The following is a 16,811-nucleotide window of genomic DNA, read 5'->3' as shown; positions in this document are numbered from 1 at the left end:
GCCCTTGAGGATCATATTTTTTACGCTGACATTCTTTTGAGTTTTTGCAGATTAAAATGTTTAAAATATGAATGTGTTTTTGATGATCTGATGTCACTTGAGTGTTTTGTAACATTCCATCTGACGATAAAAGCCCTTCATGCCAGAAGTGTAAAACTAAATTTATCTTGTATGTTGTGAAATGGTAGATGTGTTGCTGTTTTGCTCAAATGGTAAAAATAACACACACACACTCTATCAGAAGATCTTACACAATGCAGCTACTATTACTCCAAGTTTTACCTGAATATATGTGAAACGAACTGAGTTATAGCCATTTTGGGGCTGACTAAGAGGAGTTGTTTGTGGGGGTATGACCAGTTAATAACTGCTGTTTTTCCTGATTCCTTTGTAGTGGGCGGACAGAAGTGCAGTCTGTCCAGTATGGAAAGGAGAAAGGGATCAAGGACAGAGTTTTTGCCAGGTATTGAACATTTTCTGTCTTTTTTGGGGGGGGTTAGTTAAACAGCCTCATCCCAACCCTACTATACAGATCAGCTTGACGTCACCTTTTTCTGGCTTTCTTTGTGAAATAACCTGGCACCTCCTACCCTGGCATCCCACTGGAAGCATAAGCGATGTTTAATGTCTGCGAAGTGCAATACGCCGCTGTTATTGTCAATTGGTTTGTTTCCACTGGACACATATTGGTGGACATGTCCCAGAAGCACAGGGAGCCTAAGTCACGCCCACCTACTTCTGCACCACGGGTCCCCCGAAGAAGGAAAAAATGAATGCACGTCAAAGGGGCTAGAACGCTATTTTCTAATTCCACTAGTTTTGTGCCATGGATTTCACGTATGATGTCCGTGAGTTTTAAAGACACATTTTGATACCAAGAACACGCTTATTTTCGAACAGGGGGAAATACTATTTTAAGTTTTGTGTGAAAATAAATCCAGGGCTATAAATGCGCTTCACGAAAGTGACGTCATCGAACCAGACACGGAGAAGACTGGGGGAAAATGGCTGTAAGTTCAGGAAACTTCCCACAGGAGGAAAGAACCACCATAAATTTGGTCATTTGGTAAGTAGCGGCTACGTTAAGGGAGAGGAGATTATGTGGTGACGTCACATATGTGTAGTCATGCTAATTACGAACTTTTACAAGCTGATACATCTCAAACTACGTGACTGGCGTGGTCAGAACACCCATCATTACTTTTCATTTAAATTGCAATACAACATATGTGTGATCCAGGACGTAAGGCAAAGTGGATTAGAAAAAAGCGTTTTTAACCCCGTTGACTTGCATTCATCTTTTCGTTTGTCCTGCCAACCTGTACGCATTTTGCGTAGCCAGTATGCAATTTGGCATCTGTTTACGCTACGACTCACCCCTCTACACTACGCAGAAAGCTGCGGATACGTGAGTTCAATTCTGTGGCAAATATGCACGTGTGGTACTCGTGTCTGGCAACACAACTCAGCGGCGTGGTGAAGACGTTTAAGCCAATCATCGTAAAAAAACAGAGAAAAACTGTCCTGCCTGGCCTAAAGCGTAACACCCCCGCCTCCCTGCGTCGTCCTGCCCGCTGCTCCTCCCTCCCTCCGGTTCGCCACTCGGTGCTGTTCTGGTAAGGTAAACTGTGTGTGTGTGTGTGTGTGTGTGTGTGTGTGTGTGTGTGTGTGTGTGTGTGTGTGTGTGTGTGTGTGTGTGTGTGTGTGTGCCTTTATCCATTGCTGATAGTTTTGGCCTGTATATAAGGAGGAATGTGATTATTTATACAGTTTAAACATGCAGCCATTATTTTTTCACAGCTGGTTTTGCACCTCATGCTATGGCAGATGAGGGAGAAGCAGACAGAGAGGGATTGGTTAGCAGACCTGCCAAAAAGAAGAGAGTCCATGTGTCTCAGAAGTTGTTGTCCAAATATCAAGAACAGTGGCTTGTGACCCTCTAAACAACCCCACCATGCATTTTGCAAAATCTGCAATTATGATCCAGTGAGCTGCAAGTAATTAGTAAATTACAGAAACAGAAACACCTATTGCCATTTACATAATAAATAATGACCATTAAATACATATAAATGTCTTTTAATTAATTTGTATTGAAATAATTTAATGCAAGTAACTTGTATAAGCACAAATATTATATAAGGAAACTTTAGAGTTTTACTGTTTAATATTAAAATACATGACACTTTGGAGTCAGGTCAAACTGTAAAAATGTCTATAACCTTACTAGTCAAAATAAGAACTATGAATGTGTGTGTGTGCCTGCGTGCGTGCGTGCGTGCGTGTGTGTGTGTGTGTGTGTGTGTGTGTGTGTGTGTGTGTGTGTAAAATTTTCCATCCAGTGAATGGGGAGATTAAAGCGTGAAAATTAATGGAGTTGCAAAAGTCCGTGAAAAAACGCGACACAAGTGGTACTCAAAAAAATGTTGACAGGGTAGGCAGGTCTGTAAATGTATGACTTGGGTCTATCTTTCTTCGCGCTACTTTTCTAGAACACCAAGCTCAGCAGTTCATGTTGAGCAAGATAGAAAGTCAAGCACAGGAGCAGTGTAACACATCCACAAATTTCAAAATAAAAGGCAAGTGCAGACATATTACTTATAAGAAAGTGACTTGACATACTTAATATCACGTCAACTGGGGAAATCACGTGTGATTTTGTGATCTCGTGAGACCAGCCGGGAAGGAATGCCTTCACAGCTGCTGCACGCTGGAAACGCTCCCAGCAGGAAGGAGCGTGCCGCTGAGGTTGTGATAAAAACGCACCTACGACGTTACACATTCAGTGGAAAGCTTGGGTTAGTCTAACTATAGGGTTGGTTGTGAATAACTACATTTTTATGTTAGGATCAGACGTTTGATTCTCCTTCAATATGGTCTCTGACTTCTAGAGAAACATTTCTGCATTTATTCAGTCCACCCACCTAATTTTGATGAAATCTCCTCTTCTGCCGTATCTTATACTTTAGAGCACGGACTCCACTGACCTGTTAAGGCCTGCTGTGGTGTCTGACACCAGACTATCCCAAACAAATCCTCTCAGTTCACCTGTCAGATTCATTTGTCTTCAATAAAGACCTGCAGCTCACAATCAAACGTTAGTGTCATTAGCTATTTCCTTTCATTAGTATCACACTAATATTCCTCTTTTCCTTTAGTAAGACAAACGTTATGGTTTTAGAGGTGTTCTTATACCTGCTGACAGTTTCTACTGAATTTTCTCAGCTTTACTGACTCAGCTTATGATTTTAGAGGCTTGTGGACTGTACACTTATGAGCCAATGAGCCTCTCATCTTAAATATGATTTTACAGGCATTGACTTTAACATACTTGGTCTGTATGTCCCTGAGACTCTCACAATAGGATTATCTGATAGGATTTAAAATGTTAGATTTGTGTGTTGTTAAAAATCACTTTGAACACTCTTAACTCATTTGCTGCCAGCGTTTCTCACCGTTTTTACTGTTTTTGTAAGAGTCACAGAACGTTGCGAGCTAGCATTATGTCGATGCCAAAACAACCAAAACAAAGCGGAGACTCACCTCTTACGTCAGGAAGAATCCGTGTGTTTCGAGCGTTATCGGTTCTTTCATAATCCGTTGTTGAATTGTGATCGGCAGACACTTTTCCGGTTCGCGCCTCACTTTTTTTACAGGAACGGCCCAAAACGATCTCCTAATACATGGATGGTCTGTTTCCTGATCATGTGACGTGTGCGGATGAAGATCGGCTTCAGGGCTGAGATGTTTGTTCTCTCAGCACGGGGGCTCGTTCTGATGCTCAAACAGTAAAATAAATGCAAATGACGACTTTAGTCGTCAGTGGCATTGAATGAGTTAAAGTAAGTCTAAATTGCTTTGTCCACATCTTGATGCATCAAAAATGTGCTTTAATGTCCCAGTCTCTACAAATGAGACTTTCAGTTTCACCTCACCCGTCACAATCAGAAACTGTGTAAAAGGCTTTGATAAAGAGTAAAAGGTGGTTTGTGAATGTAGAACAGTTGATCAGGCATCACTCTGGTTGGCATGAAAATACTAAAATCCACCGACTGATGGAAGAACCCGAAAACGTCTCTGAAACGGTTCCCGGCTCTTTCACAGATGAACACCTGTTACTCGTACTTTAAATAACGTCCAGCGTTTCGGTCTTCAGTCCTGTGCAAAGGAAGACTTGCTCCTTTTTCTTTCACCTGCCTTTCAAACAAAGCCGTTTACCACAGTGCTGTGTTCACGAACAGATGGAAATCCTGCCTACATGGAGGGCAGATCATGGAAAACGGGGACAAATGCTTGCTACCGGCAGTGAATCAAGTCATAAAGAGCGGTACAACCAAACGATTGAAGCTTTGATTTGGACATTATTAATGTTTTTATTGGAGCAGGTCTCCTAGCAAGCCATTGGCTCGGAAGTTGGTGGGCGGGACCGACTGGGAGTCTGTAAGCAGGAACAGCCTATCGGATGAGAGACTGGAGACCCAAAGCCTGCCCACGCGCTCGCCACCTGGAACACCCAATCAGTGAGTTTTTACACATTTTGTTGTTTAATGTCCTTATTAATTCCCTGGTTTATATATTTATTTTTCTGCAATGAAATTCCTCAATACTACAAATTTTAACTTTTGTTTGCTTCAGGAACTCGCTGTTTATACAAGAAGGCACTCGAATACGCCCGTCATCAGTTGGCCACCTGGTTGATCATGTGATCCACGTTTCTCCCAGCCTACCGGTCTTCTCCACCAATCATAAATCAGCATCGTCCACGCAGGCCAACAGCATCAGCCTGGACTCTACACCGTGAGTTTCACTTCTACAGTATACTTTGTTTTTTATTTTCTGTATCTTCAAAAGTTCCCAAAAACTCATTTCCTTCCTGTAAACATCAGCTTTTCACTCTGAAAGCCAGTTAGAACAGCTTCATAAATAAAACCTTGTTCCCCCCAGAACACCACCCTTTAATTTAGCTGCTACACTTTTCTCATCAGCGTTCGTCTGTCTCTTCTTCTGCGGTGATGCTTTTATTTTTACTCCTTTAAATGTCTTTTGGTGTCTGTGGTTTCTCTCGACAGTTCACACCCTCTCCCAGTGTCACTTAACTTGGCCCGCTGGAAAGATGAGCCCTTTGGAAGATAAAAAAAAAAGCTAATAAAATGTGTTCATAGAGGCGTTGCAGGGTTGTGAGGGTATACATCAGAGCTGAATTTGGACTCCGCTTGGTGCAAATCCTTAAACTGATCACACACTATAAAACATCCCATGCAGTTCTTTAAAATACCACATTGCTGCTGCAAAGTCTGAAGTTTGAGGGGGAAATAGAAGAGCTGCAGCATTTCTCAGATTAACTGAGTGCAATCAAAGGCACAACATCTAAAAGAAAAACAATTTAGATTCAAAACCATCATTTTTTCCTCTTTAAAAACAGATTTCTATCATTAAAACCATCAGATTCTGTGCCTGAGCAGTAAGGATATGAAGATGCTTGCATATTCCTCACACACGTGTAGAAAAGGCGGAGAAGCTGAGCTCCATCCTAGCTTGACCTGGTTCTGACCCATGGTAAATGTTAGTGTGTGTCTATTTAAGACACAAAGTGGCACCAGTTGCAGCAGCCAAAACAAATGCAATGCTTTCTGACTGATGCCCCCTCCCTGAAGGAAGTATGCTTCTTAGCCTCACACACACACACACACACACACACACACACACACACACACACACACAGAGAGAAACAACTGGCTTTTACCCACATAGGAGCGAGCCATGATGCTGCTGAAAGCCATAACTGACTGACCGTGTTGTTTCCTCATGCGCACTGACTGCCCTTTACTGTCTGGATGATAGACGGAGTGTTGTCCTTCTTTTTTTTATTAATTTGAGGTTAATGCCGCGTGGCAAATTGCAGCAACACAATCTGTTTTGTATGAAATGTGTTAGCATTACTGATATCCTCACATGTTCTTCATTGCTACCATTAATTCTGAAACTCAGAATGCTGAGAGGTTTTGCTAATATTTTATATTAAAAGGCACGTTTTTCCTCATCCCTTTTGTTTCAGACTGAGTGTGTGACATTTCTTTTTTTTTTCCTCCTCCCCTCAGGTCTCCAGATGGGGTAGATGGCCAACCTCCAGCTCTGCCCCCGAAGCAGCTGAGCAGGAAGACCCTGAGCCAGATCATCCAGGCCCACTCCCAGCAGAGCCTGCTGGACAACCACCTCAACGAGATGTACGACGTTCCCGTCAACGCTGATAAAACCACGGTCGGTGTGCTAAAATGTGGCTGACTACTTAAATGTTTTATTCATTTTTAAAAGCATTGAGCTTATTTAAAATAAAACATAATGAATTTAAAAATGTTTGCCTTTAGCGACCATTGGCAAATGATTCAAGCTCTTGAATGCATTCAAATAGCTGCTTCCTGATAATTTCACAGTATTTTTTATTATTAGAGCTCAGTTTATTTTTGAATTCTGTTCTCATAGCTCAACGGGGTGGTGCCACATGATAATCTGGTGCTGATCAAGATGAGACCCGACGAACATGGACGCTTTGGTTTCAACGTCAAGGTGAGAGCAGAATCGTCATATTTCCTTTTTTTATGAACCAGCTCACTCTGCTGACGCATTCGTTCATCTCCAGGGTGGAGCTGACCAGAAGATGCCCATCGTTGTGTCTAGAGTGGCTCCAGGAACCTCGGTAAGTTAACCCAACAATGTTATTTGAAACTGTGTTTGTTCTTTTTCACCATTTCAAATCGACTTTAGTTCATCCTCGATATATTTTTTGAATTCCTTTAATTTCGTCAGGCTGACCTCTGCGTGCCTCGCCTTAACGAAGGGGACCAAGTGGTCCTAATCAATGGGCGGGACATCTCTGACCACACCCACGACCAGGTGGTCATGTTCATCAAGGCCAGCTGCGAGAGCCACTCGGGAGAGCTCATCTTATTGGTCAGACCAAACAGTGAGTTCTTCCAGGTGGAACCAGGAAGATGTTTTTATGTCATCTAAGCACTTCGCTTTGACCCTGTCAAAAATGTACTCATGTTGAGAAAAGATGTGAAAGGTGGTGTTTTTGTTGTTAAGAAATATTTGACAAAATACCTCTTCAGCTTTTATTGATGTGTTTTTGTGTTGTTTTTATTATTTATCTATGCAAATATGTAGATTAGATATTACAGAAAATTTAAGAAAATTTCAAAAACCTAGATTTTGTCACTTATATGCATGTGTATGCATGTTGATAGATAAAATATGCAATTTTAATGTTGATATTTCACCCCTATGAAGGATTTTGCATTTAATTTCTATGTAGCATTTACAAAAACTACTCAAGCAACAGAAAACATTGTTTGCATTCTTCAAAAGGATGTTTATGTTATCATCTGAGGTATTTTTAGTGGTTGTTAGCTTTTGTCATGCAGCTGATCTTGTCTCAACTTTCTATTAAACGACGCAAAGTCTTTACTCAATATCAGCTTATTTATGAAGGTGACAAATTAAAGGATACCCAGCAGTTATGGCTTGCTTTTAGCACCCCCTAGTGTCCAATTAGTGAAACCAAAAGTGAAACTTATCTCCTCGCTGTGCCATTTTAACACCTTAATCCAACAGCTAAAATGTCTCATCAGCCTTCATTAGTGCCTACAGGAGTGATTCATCACTAAATCAAACACATCAGCTGTGTTCATGATCTAAAACATGCAGGAAACGTGCTGGAAGCAGACTCCACTTTACTGAGTCCAACAGGAAGCAGACCGGCACTCTAAAGTTGCAAGTGCGATATTCTGGACACGGAGGGTGGTGGGTGGACATTTCATTAACCCTGTAAAGGGTCGTTTTAGCACATACTAAATGGCAAATGGCCTGTATTTGATATAGCACCTTCTAGAGTCCGGGAACCCCCAAAGGCGCTTTACAACACAGTCAGTCATTCACCCGTTCACACCCTGGTGGTGATGAGCTACACTGTAGCCACAGTTGCCCTGAGGCACACTGACAGAGGCGAGTCTGCGGTACACTGGCACCACCGGTCCCTCTGAGTACCACCAGCAGGCAAGATGGGTTAAGTGTTGCCCAAGAACACAATAACAGCGACAGACTGAGCGGGGCTCTGACCTGCAGCCCTAACTCCTATGCCACCGTCGCCCCCTGGCTCAAAAAATGATTTAAAAATATAAAAAGTTAGAGTATTTCTTTAAAGATGAAGCATTTTAAAATAGGCACAGATATTAAATTCATGTCATTCCAACATGTTTTGGAGCACATAGACAGCTTTGTTTCTCTCATCCCATTTAGCCATTTATGATGTGGTGGAGGAGAAGGTGGACTCTGAGCCTGAATTCCAGTATATCCCCGAGAAGTGCCCCCAGGATCCAGCCCAGCTCGACCAGCACGCTTTGAGGGACTCCATGATCACCTTGAAGGAAGGACTGAGCAGCGGAGCCATTCTGGCTCAGTTTGATGTAAGGAGGACAAATATACACAACATTTTTGTGTTTGAGTTTGGCATCAGCTGATCCTCTGTGACACTCGTGTTTCTTCTGCAGCAACTGTACAGGAAGAGGCCGGGGATGACGATGCTGTGTGCCAAATTACCTCAAAACATTTCCAAAAATCGCTACAGAGACATCTCTCCTTGTGCGTGAGCTCACACAACCACCTGTTTTGGTTCTGCTTATCTCCCGCCTGCTTGTTTCCTTCTTTTCTTAGTCTCAGCTGCTTTTTTGTCAGCTCACTTTTCTTTACCTTCTCTGACAGATGATGCCACGCGGGTCACGTTGAAAAGCACAGACGACTACATTAACGCAAATTACATCAATGTAAGTTTGTTCTTTCTGTCCTTTTTTATGTTCTGCAGGTAGCAAATAAAACAAAACATATTTTTTTACTGGTCTTGCATAAAGGCCATTGAGAAACCGTTTTTTACTTGTGATTTTTGAAATATGATCGATCATTTTGAGTTTAACACGCAGGCTAAACATGGCACTAGTCTTCCACCCCTATTTCTTGCATTAGCTTCTGATAAAAAAAAATCTGGAAACGCTCTGATTAGAGAAGCCTGTCAAATCCACGTTACACTGATAATTAGCATTCATGGACTCACCCGTCATGACTCACGACGAGGAAGGCTGGTGTTGGTTTAGTATCCAGGAGAGAGCAGGGAACCTCTCGGCTAGTAGAAGCTAACTGTTAGCATTAGCATCTTAAGCCGGGCGTACACTGTGCGACTTTTTCACTTTTTTGAGCCGACTTTCAACTCGTGCGAGAATCCACGAGATTGGGGCGAGTTTTGCGCCGAGCGTCGTGTAGTATACAGGGGGTTACGAGAGGCGATTAACACCACGTGACCAGCTACCGATCAGCAGTCGTGAGCTCGCACGGACTTCTGGCGTGTTTGAAATTTTGATTGTCCCTCGTGAGGGTATCGCACTGTTGAAGCGGCGCTGCGAGCGGCTGCGACCCCAAAAGTATCAGAACCGCTCACGGCACATGCGCAATCCTGCATCAACACCGCTCGCCCGCTGTTTCCCTAATAACACACGCTGTTCGTTTTTATTTCTACGTTTTTTTTTTTACTCAGAAAGATTGTCAAGAAAGCGTGTTTGTCGTGTTCATGTCAAATTAAACTGATCACAAAACACAGATTTACTTTCTTTATTTTGTTTTCCTCATCCAACCCCCATAAATCCCTGTTTGTCCTCTTGCAGCACTCCCGAAGGACACCAGGCAAGACAAAAAAGTCTGACGTGTTGAGTAAAAACTGCTATTTTTAGCATATTTTTAGGGCCGACGTGTTGCTACCAGACGTACAGTGTGAGCAGTCAGGTCGCATCCGAGAACTGGGTCGTGCAGTGTGAGCACATGACTCGTGAGATCTGCCCTGCGATGAAGTCGTACAGTTTGAGCTGAAGCTGAGTGCTACGAGTGAAAAAGTCGCACAGTGTCCACCCGGCTTTAGATGTGTTCTTGCTGTGTCGTGGTTCTAATTCCATGCTGTCGTTCTTTTTTAAAACACAGAAACAGTTTCGTTACCTGTTTTCCCGCTACGTTTCGTCTGCGGCTGCAGACTTCCTCTGGCTGACAGCTGAGAACGAAACTGTTTCTGTGTTTTAAAAAAAGAAGAACGACAGCATGGTGTTAGCATTAGCAACTCCACCACACAGCAGAACTCCTTCAGGCTTGTGTTATTTGTGGAGAGTTGCAGAGCAAACTCACTCAGTAGTAGAGTTGCGTTGCTGTTAGCCAATCAGAGGCGAGATGTTCACATATCAGGAAATCCTCCTGTTTTCTGCTCCCCTTTCCTCCGGCGCACCTCTGCTTCCTGAAACAGAAGCGCAAGAGCTTTTTTCCCACAGATCGGCTCACAAGGCGGTAATTTATACTGAAGACCACTGCAAATGTGTTAAAAAACAAGTGCTTTTAATTAAAACAATAATTTTCTGCAATAAGCTCTATGTTTAGCACGTTTTTTTGGTCAAATTTTACATTTTAACATAGATACCTCTGTCCCATCATGTCCTCTGTGTCTTTGTCTGTACAGATGGAGATTCCTGCCTCCAGTCTGATAAATCGCTACATAGCGTGCCAGGGCCCGCTGCCCAACACCTGCCCTGACTTCTGGAGAATGACCTGGGAGCAGAGCTCATCCATGGTGGTCATGCTGACTACGCAGGTTGAGAGAGGGCGGGTGTGTAAAATCAGTGCACTAAATACATTTTTTATCTCGTAAATGATTTTCTGGAAACGAGAGTTACAAATTAGCATTTACAAAAAACACTGTGACACTTTGAAAAGAAGCACTCATCCTAATAATTATTATAAGAATCTGAGAAGCGTTTGAGTGGATTTAAACATCCAATGAAATGTCAGGGTTTGCAAGGCTGTTATAAGTGAAAATATGTAATTATTTCCAGAAATCTGTCACATCACAGTTAGGAATTTTCTGCAACTGAAGTATTACATTTGTGTTAAAAGAAGAAACAAAACATTAAAGCCAAAGTTACCTAACCAAAAAAAAAACTGTGTCAAACAAAAATATCTGCAGCATGACGGTTTCATCTGCACTGAATGTTTAAAAGATGATTCCACATGAACTGACTGAGTCCTGTCTGTGCTCTATAGGTCAAGTGTCACCAGTACTGGCCTAACCCGGACAACAGCGCCACCTACGGAGACTTCACAGTCACGTGCCACAACGAAGAGGGCAACTCGGCCTACCTGGTCCGGGAGATGACCCTCATTTACTCACAGGTAGCCACCGACACGCGCATCGGGTCACTTACCAAACATAAATACATACACCCAAAAAAACAGCTGAGAGGTAAAAGCATCGAGAGTCCGAATGGAGACCGCACGGGAAGAATGAGCCGTCGAGCGCTCCGAAGAGGTGGGTTGCCATAGTGACCGGTGTGGGCTGTTCTTTTTCTGGCTCCTGCTGCTGTGTGCTGGCCACATACTGGGAACTGGTTACCATAACAACCCATCCACCCCAGTCAGTCACACTGCAGAGATGTAGATGGAGGATGAGGGGTTTGAAAAGTATGGATGAAGGATTCAAAACGTGCTGTGTTGCTGCGATGTCTGCGGATCAGCTTCTCCTGCTTTTGTTTGTCACTTCCTGCTGTTTGTTCTGCTGATTGATTCCCTCGTGGAACAACCTTTGAAGTGCATTGCTATAAGAGGAGGCAATTAGCATTCCCCTCTGCCTGTGATTATTGCTATGGAGATATCGGTGTTGCCATGGCAGTGCAGCCAGGCAGCAATAAAGAGGAGCACAAGGGTCTGAGTGGACGTGGCCTGCTGTCTTCTGTAGGTTGTAAAAGCAGCAACAAAGAAAGGATCGTTTTAGGTACATTTTCATGAAACACGACCAGAATCTGACTTTTTATAAGGGTTGTAAAGGAGATTGATATCATTGAAAATGCTTGAATCTTAATGTAACCCGATGGTTTTTATTCGACTTGTCACAAGCAGGCATGTTTTTGTTTTGTCTCTCCAAAATGACGAGCTCTTTCTCCCCTTCAGGTGGTTCAACGCTCAGGCATCTTGCAGTGTTTTCTTTTCTATTAACGTCCGTTTACTACAAGGTATCCGCGGGTCCTTAAAAAGTCTTAAAAAGTCTTAAATTAGCTTTTCCAAATTTAAGGCCTTAAAAATCCTTAAAAATGACAAATAATCCTTAAATACAGTTTCCAAAGGTCTTAAATTACCAAAGACCCAATAAACAAGATTACTTTATTTCTATAAAATTTTCGTGAATTTCTAGTAAGTGTTCAGCATTTTATGTGTGTCGTATTTGCATAAGTGGAACCGTACACATTCAGTTGGATGTGAAAGAGGGTTTTTTTAGATGAGCACATTAGCTGGTTAAGCTAGTGGGAGCTTGCATCATGGGGAAGTGCAAGTTTAATGGTAACTGGATGGCTAATCCCACATTCGCGACGTGGTTGGCACCGGTTTCAGGCAATAGCTGGAAATTATAGATTAAATGACATTAAAAAAAAATTGCTTAAATTTGGTCAAAGTGGCCTTAAAAAAGGTCTTAAAAAGTCTTAAATTTGGCCCCCTTAAACCTGCAGATACCCTGTAGTACACACCAACAGTATACGAATACGCATCATAAAATGCCTACCACATTTTCAGTATGAAATTATATTTTTCCATACAGTTCTATTTCTCCTGGGAAAACCATTTTTGCGTGAACCTACTCTCCACTTGGACCATCTAGCAGAATAAGCAGATGAAGCAGGAGAAGAGGACCTGGACCAATTAAATAGCTTCTTATGTTTCTTTATCCTCCATATGGTCCTCCAGCTTGTTGCTCCTCGAGGTCCCGAAAGTGCATTACAAATCATGTGGAGAAAGAGCTTTTTCTGTTGGTGGTCCTAAACTGCGGAATGAACTCCCAGTCACAGTTCGACAGGCATCCTCCTCAGAGGTTTTTAGGTCTAGATTAAAGACGCACTATTTTACCCTTGCATTTAACAGTTAGCTGCTGGATGGGCTTTATTACTTTACTATACTTAGAGGACATGTTTCCGTTGGTTTTATTGGTAACTCTTTATTGTTATTTTTGGTTTGTTTTATTGTATTTTTGGTTGTATTTTATTGTTTCACGTGTTATATTTTTATTATTGTGTGACTGTTCAGCACTTTGGTCGGCCGTATGGCTGTGTTTTTTAAAGCGCTATACAAATAAAGATGATGATGATGATGATGATATGAAATACAGCAGAATCATTGATTATCCTCTCGATGGTCTGAAGTCTACACAACCACACATTCTCCAGTAATGGTTTGCTGTAGAAGAACCAAAGTTGTGTTTTAACATCACAAATGAATTTGTGTTCTTTATAAAACATGAACATTTATTTTTATGGATAAAATAATTGTTTTGATAATGTATGGTGTTAATATATGAGTGAATCACCAGTGGAACGCACTCAATAAGAAACTAATCTAGAAGTCCAAACTATCGACCCTTTGCACCGACGCCACCTAATCACGTGGGTCCACCATGCTAGACGGCAAAAGCATGTAAACAGTGAGCGACACGAGTACTAAACAAAGGGAAAAGTAGAGCCTGAAATTGTTTTCGCGATCAAAAACAAAAAAAAAACTCCTCCAGCATTCCTTCCACTAGTTCATGCTCAGTTCAGGTATCAGAAGAAGGAGCGCATCTAGCGGGGCTCATAGAGAGCGGCATGCTAACTAGCGTACCAACGTTAGCTTACGTTCTCTCTGCAGCTGTTCACCGATGTAAACATGTTGCTGGCTTTGCCTAAATTCACCCCTCTAGATTTATAACATTATGTTATAAACAGCGTTTCACTTTACACCAAAGCTGATTGTTAAAAAGTCCGGATCTCTACCAGCTTCTGTTGCTGGTGGTGTCACCGGGTTCAGCTGCTGCTCTCACACCGGAATGAGAAGATCTCTGAACGCCGACGCTCATATAAATAAATAACGCAATTTTAACACACGTAATCGTACATCAGAGCTTTAATATTGTTCACAATTGTCTCGCTTTACACTACAGTGGACTGAGAGCAGCCTCCGTGGTGAAATACCCATCCATCAGGATTATCAATAACTAGTATAAACACATCACATTTATCCATATCCCCGTCTTCCTCGTAAAATAAATTAAAGTTAATCTTACCTGGTAAAAACATGATCGCTGCTAATCTGAGGCCTGCTAGTCCGCTTGATTGATTGATCGCTGCAGTTCATCTCCGTCCTCAGTCTCCATCAAAGTTATTAAAAAGAGAAAACGAGTTGAGTTTATGTCTTTGTCTCTTAGTGCAGCCAACCACGCTGCAAGCTAAAACCATTTCACTGTCAAATCACCTAAATAAAAGAGATAAAAGGCTACAAACTGGCTTGTTTTGACTAGCTTCACTGGAGTTTCTACGGGTGTAAACGGTCTTTTTGCCATCCATCATGGCGAAGGGGGCGGTCACATGAGTGGCGTGACGTCACGTGCAAAGGGTCAATAGTAGCTCAACAGAAATGTTAAAGCTGGTGCTGGTGGCTTATTATGGTTACCATGACAACATTCCACCCAAGTCTCTCCCTCCTTGATCGCAACTTCACTGATTTAAAGATAAATTAAGCAGTTTTGTCTTGCCTTTAGCACCCCTAGAGTATGTTTTAACACACTGTAGCAACACTGAAATAGAAACGAATCTGCCCGCTGTGCGTTTGTCTTTTTAACACCTTAACCTAACAGCTGAAATGTCTCTAAATCAAATAAATCAGCTGAGTTAATTATCTAAAACATGCAGGAAAGGTGCTGGAATCAGACTCCAGCGCCAGGCATGTCAGCTCCACTTTACTAAGACTAACGGGGATCAGCCCGCTGCTCTGAAGTTGCAAGTGCGGTATTCTGGCCACAGGGGGCGATGGGGGTCTGAGTGACGTTTCATTAACCCTGTAAAGGATCATTTTAGCACATGCTGCTCAAGAAAACGATTTAAAAATATGAAAAAGCTGCTTAGAATGCCTTTAAACAGATTTTTAGTAAAGGGGATTAACTGTCTTGTGGTCATTTTGTTCTATGTTTATCAGAGCGACCAGCAGAGAGAGCTTACGCAGCTTCAGTACCTGGCATGGCCAGACCACGGTGTTCCCGATGACTCCACTGACTTCTTGGACTTTGTGGCTCTGGTGCGGAGCAAACGGGCCGGACAGGACCAGCCGATGGTCGTGCACTGCAGGTACTCAAACATAAGCGTTTGAATTCAGAGCTGTTTTAGGTTTTTTGTTTCCCTCACCCACTTTCTTTCCATGCTTGTTGTTTTACCTAGTGCTGGGATTGGCCGGACAGGGGTCCTAATCACCATGGAGACGGCCTTGTGTCTAATGGAGTGCGGTCAGCCTGTGTATCCTCTAGATATAGTCCGGACCATGAGAGATCAGAGAGCCATGATGATCCAAACACCTGTAAGTAGACTCCTCTGGATCAGCGCTGCGTCAGATCAACACCTACAATGTTCTTTTTCGGGGCGACGGTGGCACAGGAGTTAAGTGCTCGCCCCGTAATCGGAAGGTTGCAGGTTCGAGCCCCGCTCCGTCTGTCGCTGTCGTTGTGTCATTGGGCAAGACACTTAACCCACGTTGCCTGCTGGTGGTGGTCGGAGGGACCGGTGACGCCCGTGCTCGGCAGCCTCGCCTCTGTCAGCGCGCCCCAGGCCAGCTGTGGCTACATCGTAGCTCATCCCCACCAGTGTGTGAATGTGTGTGTGAATGGATGAATGACTGATTGTGTTGTAAAGCGCCTTGGGGGGCTCCAGGGCTCTAGAAGGCGCTATATCAAATACAGGCCATTTACCATTTTTCTGTTCTTGTGACCCCACCAGAGCCAGTATCGCTTTGTGTGCGAGGCGATCCTGAGAGTGTACGAGGAAGGCTTATTCAAACCGCACAACACCGCTGTCTACCAGCAGAGAGAGAAGCGGGGTGATGAGAAGGACGAGGAGGAGCAGCAGACAGCAGGAGAAGATGGAGAAGAGACGGCAGCGGCGGAGGAAGAGGAAGCATCGTCCGTGGTGGACATGCTGGAGGAAGGACTGGATGAAGAGGATGATGACGATGAGGAAGTGGAGGTGTTGGATGTGGGAGAAGTAACAGAGGAAGAGGAGGAGGAGGAGCCTAGCATTGCGAGTGCCACCAGCATGACGAGTGAGACCAGCGCGAACCCTGAACCCGACCCAGATCTTGATCCTAAACCTGAACCGCCTCCTGCCGACGTCTGACCTCACATCTGTCGTCAGGGGTAACCAGGAAGAGAAAACAAAAGCACTGTTGCACTTTACACTGACACAAAAACGATAAAAGGACGAACATGAAAACGCTGAACAGGATCAAGTCAAAACACGAGAGCTCCAGCTGTTGAATAGGTACTATTATGGGGTGTTGTACGATCAGGGTAAGGAGTAAAAAAACAAAGTAAGAAGTACAAGAGAATTAAAATGTGGATGGGGAATCGCTGCAGTGCCATAAATATGAAGGGGAGGAGCTGCTTCCTCGCCCCTCTTTTTTTTTTTTTTTTTTTTTTTACCCAACGGGTCGCCCTGTCCCCTTCTGAGCGAGTCTGCCACACGGACCTGCCTTTTTAGTGTCCTTTTAGCTGATAAAGTAAAAGATCTTATGTTTTGTTCCTCAGAAAGAGTATTTATTGTGTTTTAGTTTGTGTCCGACCCTGTCCACTGAACAAAAAAGATGAAAAGCTGTATGTTTTGTTTGTTTGTACGAGTCTTGAGCTTCATGCTTTCCTGATTAAATCTTAGGTAGTCAAACAGTGTTACTTC

General features: G+C 43.1%; 1 protein-coding gene across 3 annotated transcripts in view; it reads left to right on the top strand.

The window, feature by feature from the left end:
• ptpn4a (protein tyrosine phosphatase non-receptor type 4a) overlaps positions 1–16,479 on the top strand; it is an 86,974-nt gene extending 70,495 nt beyond the window's left edge. For 2 of the 3 annotated variants that reach the window (XM_015966748.3, XM_015966750.3), the window contains 15 exons: positions 395–463; positions 4,383–4,520; positions 4,636–4,797; positions 6,099–6,258; positions 6,481–6,564; positions 6,638–6,694; positions 6,805–6,961; positions 8,296–8,462; positions 8,547–8,637; positions 8,758–8,819; positions 10,541–10,687; positions 11,122–11,250; positions 15,070–15,218; positions 15,309–15,444; positions 15,861–16,479. In XM_015966748.3, coding sequence (XP_015822234.1) covers positions 395–463; positions 4,383–4,520; positions 4,636–4,797; positions 6,099–6,258; positions 6,481–6,564; positions 6,638–6,694; positions 6,805–6,961; positions 8,296–8,462; positions 8,547–8,637; positions 8,758–8,819; positions 10,541–10,687; positions 11,122–11,250; positions 15,070–15,218; positions 15,309–15,444; positions 15,861–16,256 — 2,104 coding nt within the window. In that variant the 3' untranslated portion in view covers positions 16,257–16,479. The remainder of the gene's footprint in view (positions 1–394; positions 464–4,382; positions 4,521–4,635; positions 4,798–6,098; positions 6,259–6,480; positions 6,565–6,637; positions 6,695–6,804; positions 6,962–8,295; positions 8,463–8,546; positions 8,638–8,757; positions 8,820–10,540; positions 10,688–11,121; positions 11,251–15,069; positions 15,219–15,308; positions 15,445–15,860) is intronic. The other variant, XM_015966749.3, reaches the window with a different exon arrangement.
• Positions 16,480–16,811: the final 332 nt, after the last annotated feature.

This window comes from Nothobranchius furzeri, chromosome 14, assembly GCF_043380555.1.
Source record: "Nothobranchius furzeri strain GRZ-AD chromosome 14, NfurGRZ-RIMD1, whole genome shotgun sequence".
Classification (NCBI taxonomy): Eukaryota; Metazoa; Chordata; class Actinopteri; order Cyprinodontiformes; family Nothobranchiidae; genus Nothobranchius; species Nothobranchius furzeri.
This window is presented reverse-complemented; position numbering and strand designations above follow the sequence as displayed.